Source organism: Monopterus albus, unplaced genomic scaffold (assembly GCF_001952655.1).
Source record: "Monopterus albus unplaced genomic scaffold, M_albus_1.0 scaffold88.1, whole genome shotgun sequence".
NCBI lineage: Eukaryota > Metazoa > Chordata > Actinopteri > Synbranchiformes > Synbranchidae > Monopterus > Monopterus albus.
The window spans coordinates 1,102,205-1,111,772 of record NW_018127968.1 but is presented as its reverse complement, the minus strand read 5'-3'; the positions used below and the strand labels follow the sequence as shown (position 1 = coordinate 1,111,772).

General features: G+C 39.0%; 1 protein-coding gene across 1 annotated transcript in view; it reads right to left on the bottom strand.

Annotated features, from left to right (window-relative positions):
- LOC109964399 (receptor tyrosine-protein kinase erbB-4) overlaps positions 1-9,568 on the bottom strand; it is a 300,706-nt gene that overhangs the window by 73,074 nt on the left and 218,064 nt on the right. Inside the window, 5 exon segments of the mRNA XM_074527649.1 lie at positions 898-971; positions 1,849-1,975; positions 2,571-2,684; positions 5,476-5,617; positions 7,362-7,480. Of these exon segments, the coding sequence (XP_074383750.1) occupies positions 898-971; positions 1,849-1,975; positions 2,571-2,684; positions 5,476-5,617; positions 7,362-7,480 (576 nt within the window).

Genomic DNA, 9,568 nt, shown 5'->3' with positions numbered 1-9,568 from the left:
GGTCATGGAGGCAGGTTGGCTGCCTCTGTCTCAAGTCACATTCTCTTGACAGTTTGGCGAGATGACAAGCTCAGCTGACACACATCTCTGACTACATGGTGTTTGGCCAGTGGTTTGTCCCTGTCACTTGCTCTCAAACTGCCATCACCGACCAAAAGAGAAGAAAAACAAAACCCCTTAGAAATCAAGTGAATTTTGCACTTGCAAGGTAGAATAACTAACAAAAAGTTTGTATTCAATGTGTATTCAAGCGAGGCTTTCACTACAAAAATTCTGCTACATCAATTATCAAAACAGTCCTAACTAAAAGTGCATTTTTAGAGGAAAAGGTGTTGCTGTTTCATAAAATGTTTGCATTTATAAACCCTGTTCATATCTCAAAAATGTTACCAACAATATTTCAGTAGTAACATTGGACACTGGAGATGCAGTACGTGGTTTCTTTCTGACTGTCAAATGTCTGGGTTGGAAAGATGATAGTATACAAGTGGCTCAGAGGTGGTGCTGACATCGGGGAGCTGCAGGATTAATGATGCACACCACATGTTCTGGATCTTTTCTTCATGGTGTGTGGAGAGAGAGCTGGGACTGTTTGACTCAAGGCTAGGGAGTCCCAGAGGGAGAAGCAGCAGTGAGACACAGGAGACTGAATGACTCATCTGATATTCATCTTATGCTGAAATGTCTGTCCTTGGTTTGGGCAGTCTCAGAAAGAGTGGTGAGGCTGACTTAAGCAAATACACTCACAGATGCACACAAAAGCCCACATAGAGTATATGTGTATTTCATGTGGCGTAAAAGTGTAAGTGAAGGGAAAATGATAAAGTGTCATTTATTTACCCGTTTGATTACTAATTCATATGCAGGGATGCATGCTGTACAAGCAATATTACTTACCTGTGATTTCCCGAACGGTGCGGAAGACATTGAGTTTTTCTGGGTCTAAAGCTTCAATGTTGTGATAGACATCCCTGTGAATGATAAAATGAGATCAGAACAACACAAACAAAAACAGAAAGGACAACCCACCTGCCGTTTATGCTGCACAGATAAGCAACGCACAAGTGAAAACTGTGAAAAACAAGCTGTACTTTAACCATAGAGCATGACAATTTACAAGACCAGTCCAAATCAAGAAAGCATGTGATCTTCATGGATTGTTATTATTTGCAAAGGGTACAAATATAATTATGACTAATTGCTTGCACACATGGATGCTGTATACCTGTATATAATATACATGTTTAATTTGTCTTTTGCAGTCACCCTCTACACCTTTACACACTCTCATCACAATTCCTTTTACACTAATTTGTGAGTATATACAGTACAGGATACCAGCACTTCTACTAACTGAGCTCATTCAGCACACTTCACATTTGCCATCACTGGTACTGAACTTGGAACATTATTCATACCCATTCAAACAATTAAATGCCATACTTGATGTTTTATTCTTGGTTTTAGGTGACATGCTTATCTTGAGCAATTTACATAAAAAAAAAAACACCACATCAATATTTGCAATGTATTTGGGTCCAAAGTGATTGATGGTAAATGCACTTGCTGAGGTGTAGTGTGAGAGACTATCAATTTAATTATATTGAAATATATTGAATTTTATATTCTGAATTCCAAAATGGGCTATGAATTAGTTAGAGTTAAAATAATTGAATGTAGAATTTTAGTTTTCCAGCTTCATCAACATGATCCATTTTAATATAGTTAATACTTTTCAATTAAAAGCTACTGTACACTTTTTAGATAGACTAGAAAAATGCCCAAATATGGTTACACTTACACTATTTTATCCCATCTTTTATCAGTCAGACAAGCTGTAATTCTCACCCTTTTATTCCAGTTATAAGGAACACCAGGTTGCCATTGATTTTGGTACAGTTGACAAACTTGTCAATGTTGTTGGAGTCCACTGTCTGAGCTGCCTGCAGGCTGGCTGTACCAATGCCATCACATGCTGGAAGACACCGTGAGACAGCAGCTTAGTGTTTTAATATTGCCAACATGCTAAAATGGAGATTAAAAGGTGTAATGTGAAGTATTTGAACATGTATTTTCAGAAAACGAATGTTTTTGTATCAATACTTATTATTACACCACTGATAAATCTGAATCAGTGGCATTTGTTAATTCTATCAAAAATATTGTAATTTGCATTTCCCATAAACCCTGTTACACAGATTTTGCACTAATTCTGTTATCCTCCAAAACATTTAGCTCTGTTTGCAGTGGAACAGGAGTCCTTCCTGTGCATGATATATGTGAAGCAATCCAGCAGTTCGGCAGATTTCAAGGCAATTAGGAAACAGTTTTCTACAAGCATTGAAGAAGACAGTGGAAGCCTGGTTTGTTTATCGTGATTATATACCATCAGAATTTATGTGGTAATGTTTTGCTGCTGCTCTGATGCTGATGTAGCAGTGAAACAATAGCAAATAATTATTTAACTTAATAAACTGCTAGACAAACTTTACTAATCACTGATAAAATTTATAAAAGTTATAAGTTAAGTCATAAAAATGAGTATTTTTGAACATCTATTTATGAATTACCTTTCGGGCAGATGTCAGTACAAGGAATGCACATCTTAATGCGATTCTCCTCCACCTCCATCTTATTACTTGGGCACGCTCTCACACACGAGCTATGGTCGACCACAAAGTTATCTGAAAAACAGTCCTTCGTGAATGTCAAATACAGATGGCTGCTGTTTGTCACACAGAAACATACGGCACTCGGTGAAGGTAATCACATAAAAAGTGATGAAAGTCACTTCCCACACTGATGCTCACACAGATGCACAAGAATTGTATTCAAAATAAAAAAAAACTTCCTTTTTTGCGGGACTTTCTTGCATGCCAATATTTATTCAGATTTAATATTCAATAATCAGTGAGCAAAAAACAAATGGACTAAATCATGTACATAATTACAGTACAAATTTTATATATAAATATATATATGGAGAGAGAGAGAGAGAGAGCAAGAGATAGACAGATAGATGTATACACAAATATCTTAGATGAACATTTTCATATATAATTTTAAAATTACTTTTGACTTTTCTGTCCAACTCACAATTTGTGGGTCCACTGCTTTATTACTTTGACATTTTGGTTCAGTCCCATTGCATTTCTTAAAGTCTGTGTTGTATTGGAAGTCCAACCCACGCTGTAGGAACAGAAGCTCATATGCCGTACACAGCTGTCAGTAACCACTTGCAGGCCATTAAGGCTAACACAACAACAAACTAATTACAAGAATGTGTGAAATTAATTACTCCGGATAACAAGCCTCAAGATGAAAAACAAAGTAACCTCTGATCTTATGTAAATGCCAAACTGCACCATATACAGTAGTCCATGTGCCAACAACCACAAAAAGTCTAAATGGTTATGTTTTAAAAGAAAGAAGTCTAAATCACTTTGTAAGAAATGATGTCTTTACTGGGGAAGCCCAAAATAGACACAAGAGACAATTCTTTGAATATGCTGAGTCCTGATGGTGGCTTGCACATTTACTCTGCAGAGATTCATAGCCCAGGAACAAAGTACCAAGCAGACATTACCAGCAAACCAAAAGCTTTGCTACAGGTACTCAGCAGCCACTTAATGCCATAGGTGCACCTGAGATCATGGAGAACCACCAAAACACCTAATCGAGCACAGAAGAGAATACAATCTATGTCTATGTTAACCGTATGTCCATTTGAATACACAGACAGGTGACAAATCAAAGAACAGTCAGAAGATTTTGGAATGAACAAATTAGGCAATACTCTATCCATACAGCAGAGACCCATAAAAACCAATAGTCTATGCCAATCTGGTCACACTGGCTTTTTCACTAGTAAAAGTAAATAATCCCAATGCTAAAGACAGTTAGACCTTATTTCATAGCGTTCTTTCCTGTCCTCTCTTCTCTTCTCTATCCACAGATATCAAGACCTTGACAATTTCAAATTCATACACACACAGTGCCAGGAATGATGAGTAAATGCTTGCTGTAAGACAAACACACACACACACATACATTTGTACTTCTATACTTATGAGAGCACTTGTTGACATAAGGCATTCCCTATCCCTTACCCAGACATTAATTAAAACCCCATCACATCATCTCAACTTAACCCCGTCCTATAGCTCCATTCTCGATCCGCAATCCTTAAATAGTCCTTTACAGAAATCAAGAACAACAACAGCTACAAACCATCTTCATTTCCACCGTCTCAAACTCAAATTGGCGCCCACAAAAATAGACCTGAAGAGTGCACACTCACATATTCAGGTGGTCTTCTGCAAATATAACTCAGCCTGTATTAGCCCTGGAAAATAATGTACCGGTACATGAGAAGCTTATGAGACGCTTAAGCAGAAAATGAAATTCAAGCTCCTCCAGCATCGAGTTGTTGTTCTTGCTCATGACAAAATGTGGCATGATTTGAGCAGTGGAAAGGTGGCTGCATTTATCTCAGTGTTCAAATGCAAATGAAGCACTTAGAGAAGGTAGCTGTGCATGGGATGTGTGTGCACTTTGTATGGGGACATGTATGATCCACCACAGTCTATGACAAATGCATGTACTGTGCGCATCTGTGCCCATGTGCGTGTGCATACTGTAGTTATGATTTTTGCTAAAGTTTTTTTTTTTTTACAATATGATCCTGGTGTTATGCAAAAAAGAAACGATTCAAATAATGGTCTTTTTTCTTCTAATCCTTAAAGACAACAGTAATGGGTGGGATTCAAAATCTTCACTGACTTTGTTATTTAACTTTAGATCAGTATCATTAATTAGAGCCTTACCATGAAAGGAAAACCATATTAAATAAAGGGATCATAATTTTTTGGTTGTTTAAATATAGGAAATCTGATAATTTATCTGTGTTAACTGACTGGATTAGTGTTACCTGATAGTCAGTAGATTGTTCCTGCTATGTTCTCATGGTTTTGTTTAATTTCTGTCAACAAAATCATTTGTTGAGCCATGGATGTTTGGGATCATAAGGAAATAAGTCATACTGAAAATCTGGTTTCAACACAATTCAGATTGCTCCTTTACAGAAATGCAGGTGCCCTGGAGTGAAATTGGTAAAAGACAAATGAACAAACAAATAAACAAATATATAGCTTTAAATGTCATGCATAATAACATGGTCATTGACAAGACATGCAGTGTTATTTGATTCCATGTTAATATCAGAAATATTAATTAAAGCCTGTTAAAGTATGTCAGTGTGTTTCACAGGGTATGTGTCGATAGAGCCCTCTTCTTCAACACCGGTCAGTGCTTTTATCAAAGTAGTATTACAAAATACTTACTTTTTTCTTTTATTATAGTGCGGTTAAAAAGTACAATTCTGGGCTAATCACAAAATCAAGTAATTAGTGTAAGGGTCTCATAAGAATACCATTAAAACTAGGTGTGTGTTTGTGTCCATGTGGTAAGTCTTACGTGGACACTTCTTGACGCAGAAGGCTCCATAGGTGTACTTTGCTCTGGGGTTGTGTTCCAGTTGGAAGGTGGTGGGGTTGTAGACAAATGGCTGGGGGCACTGGGTCACACATGCCCCACTATCATTGAAGTTGGTGCAAGCCTGTAAACACACACACACACACACACACACACACACACACACACACACACACACAAAGAGCACAGTAAGAATTATGGGATTTGGAAGCCGTGTACTGTAGGTGGATTTGTGCCTTTACAAATCTACATACAGCAGCGCACAATAGTTCTTGTGCACAAGCATCATGAGAGATGCAAACATAAAATTTACTACACCTGATTTGAACTGAGATTTCCATCCATGGTACAAACAGAGGACAATCTGCATGCACCGAGTAAAATCACTACTGGGACAAAATGTGATTTTCCTTTTCTGGCAGGTTCATGGCACTTAGTTCAAAAGTTTTTATTTGCAAAAATTCTTGGGCCAATATGAGAAAATCTGGTCAAAAGTAGTGGATCAGACAAAAATGACATAATGAAGTGGTTAAACCAAAAATGAATGTAAATATCCTGGAAAAAAAGAAAGCAGATCCATTAAAAAATTTGATAAGAGAAATTGAAATTTTGCTCATGCATTTGGAGAATTGTTAAAAATGACTTCTTGATTTATCCATTCTTAAGTTTAAGAAAAGATGGTGTGAAGCATCAAGAAGAGCAAAAATAATGAGCAAGAACTTGCCTGTCCAAAGTCAGACAGAGGAGCTCCATAAGTAATGCACTCTGAATTTCAAGTGCAGAAACTAGTTTAACATGCAGAGGGCTGAAAATAAAACTGATAAAACATACAGCAAAGAGCCTGTATGGAGGGATCCTGGTGAAGTTTGTATTCAATGATGACACTCATGTCAGGAAGAAATGGGAATTAAATAGCACTTATTGGTATTTGCCACACAAGTGGCATTTTAACACAAAAATTTAGTGTAGAAGGAAGAAATCTACTTGCAGAAGTTCCTTGATTCAAAGGAAGTAAAAGTGTAGAAGTAGAACGTGTCAAACTTGTGAGAAACAGGAAACAAAGTATCATCAAGGATTGTTTCTGGGCTTTGTATCGCATTACCATGTCAATAACTAGTCTAAACCTGTAGTCCTTTTCATAGAATACTGTAAAATATTGTTACAGGCTGTCCCGTTACCCGTATGACTGGAGTAGCAGCTTGGTTCGCATTGCCAGCAGTAAGTCAGACCTATTTCCGGTGCACGTTGGACTCCACCAAGGCTGCCCTTTGTCACCGATTCCGTTTATTATTTTTATGGTGAAGAATGAGCTGAGTCATAAGAAGAAGCTATCAATTTAGCGGTCGATCTATGTTCCTAGCCTCACCTATGGCCATGAACTCTGGATCATGACCGAAAGGATGAGATCGCGGATACAAGCAGCAGAAATGAGTTTCTTCTGGAGAGTGGCTGGACGCACCCTTAGGGATAGGGTGCGGAGCTCAGTCACCCATGAGGAGCTCAGAGTAGAGGTGCTGCTCCTCCATCTTGAGCGGAACCAGTTGAGGTGGCTTGGGCACCTGTTTAAGATGCCTCCTGGATGCCCCCCTGGGGAGGTATTCCAGGCATGTCCCTCCGGGAGAAGGCCTCAGGGCAGACCCAGGACACGTTGGAGATACCATGTCTCCTGGCTGGCCTGGGAACGCCTTGGGGTTCTTCCTGAGGAGCTAGAGGAGGTGTGTGGAGAGGGGGAAGTCTAGGAGGCTCTGCTCGGACTAACCCTAACCTGCGACCCGGTCTCAGATAAAGAGGATGAAGATGGATGGATGGACTGTAAAATAAATGTGTGTGTGTGTGTGTCTGTGTATACAGTATGTGTGTTAACTTACAAAACAGTCTGTGTCTTTTGGCCCATAGCAGCCACCTGCACACTCACGATGGCAGCAGTCGCTAACATAGGGACCAAAGCAGCGGCCGTCACACTGCTCAGCACACACTGTCTTAGTTACTGTGGAATGACACAGAAAAAAGAGAAAATACTTACTTACTCTCAAACTAATAATGACATAATGATATCAGCATCATTCCAAATGCCAGCAGTAGGTTTTCATGGTCGAGCAGTCATATTATGAGGGTCAAACTATCATGAGGATATTGCTTTTATGGCATTATGGGGAAACAGGCTTACCCCTTGGCGGAGGTTGGCGCACTTTGAGTGCTGTCTAGTTACATATCATTTGGTGGCTTACTTTTTGTAAGTCAGTCTTTAACTCTCTATCTACTGTATTAGGCTCAGTAATTGGCTCTTGTTATATGTTAAGCTGTCCAGTCCTCTCAGGGGGCTCTAACCTTTACCTTTATAGTGAGACAGCTGAAATCCAGTCACTCATCCACCCATATAAACGATACAGGATTTAATGAACCATATTCATATCAAAACAATAATGTAATTGAGAAGTGATAAAGCAGATCCATTTTGGGTTCTTTGGGGACCATTTCTTTCTCTTCTCCTCCCTTAGTGCCTTACTGCATTCCCACTTTATCATTTACCTCTTAACCCGATAGCTGGCATCCTAGATACACATGCACACCCCTCCCTTTTTAAATTAGGTTATTTAATTATTTATTTTCATTTGATTGTTTTGTGTCTATTGTCTTTTCTTTCTTCTCCCCATTCTCCTTTTCGTTCCTCTCATTTAGACAGAAAAGCTTCCATCACTGTCGGTAAAATGTATGCATGTGTGTGTTCGTATATGCATCTTTGCGTGGCGATTTCAGCTGAAGACGAAGCATCTCTGCCGCCCACCAGCTATCTTTGAACATGTTTCTGTTTCCCTGCGTGATCCTCAGGGGGTCTCTCGATGGATGTGACAGAGACATAATGATTCCTATCTGACTCAGTGTAGTGCTGTTGCTTCGTGGAGGCTCTTTCCTCACATGCCTGTTGTGGTCATATGGACTGCCATATGCTTATGTTCCTCACTTAGTAAACAGCCATATATAAATGTACACAGGACTCTGCCATTTCACAGATAATGACAGCTGGTAAGAGATGCAGCTGAAGTGGAAGGAGGGGTATGAGAGGTGTCAGCAGTGGGATTTATATGATAGAGTAGGAAAACGTTACTAAATTAAAAGCTGCTGGGGATGATAAAGCAGTGAAATTAACATAGGAAACAGTTGCATAATGAGCTGAGGAACACACACACACACACACTTCAAAATATGCTGTGTTTATGTTGCACTTGCCAGTTAAATACAGCAGATACTAAAATGCAACTTAAAACAACAACATATGAGTAATAGCACAATTATTCAGCTGTGCACATTACTTGTTATGTAATGTAGAGGAGGAGGAGGTGGGGGTTGAGCAATTCCACCAGGGAGAGGAGGAACTGCTAAACCAGATGGTAAAGGAGGTGGTGGTGGAGGAGCTGGCATTGAGCCTGCTGGTAACGGTGGAGGAAGTGGTGGTGGTGGGGGGGGGGGGGGGGGAAGGGGGTATAGAACTACTATATAACATAGGTGTCAACACCAGTGTTGGGTTTGTCACTCAATTAAACAATACTCATTTCAAAAACTTTACTACTTTACTTTACTAGTACTCAGCATTCATTTTACCCCAGGGATCAGTAAGTTGTTGTGCACCTTGCTAATACATCACCACCACTAAAATCCCATCCGTCCTGAAAAAGGATCAAATTCCCTTTCACCAGAAAGCTAATGCTGATTTTCTTGCTGCCCTGAGTGTTTGATTTGATTTATTCTTTCAAACATGTAACGACAGTCAAGACACATAATTTCACACAAATCCACAAATGCATTATCCATTTGCTTATACCTAGTACATGCTTGAAAGGAGTAGGAAGAAATTAGACTTATCTAGTCCTACCCCATAACATCATCTTACCATCATTGGTTTGCAAGCAGTATTACTACATAGATAATTTTGTTCTACACCACTCTAGTGATATACTAAAAAATATTACACACTGTTAACATTCTTACATAATGACATACTTTGGTAATTATCTTCTACATCACATAAGTAGAGATATTACATAGTGTTAACATTCTTACACCACACCCACAATGT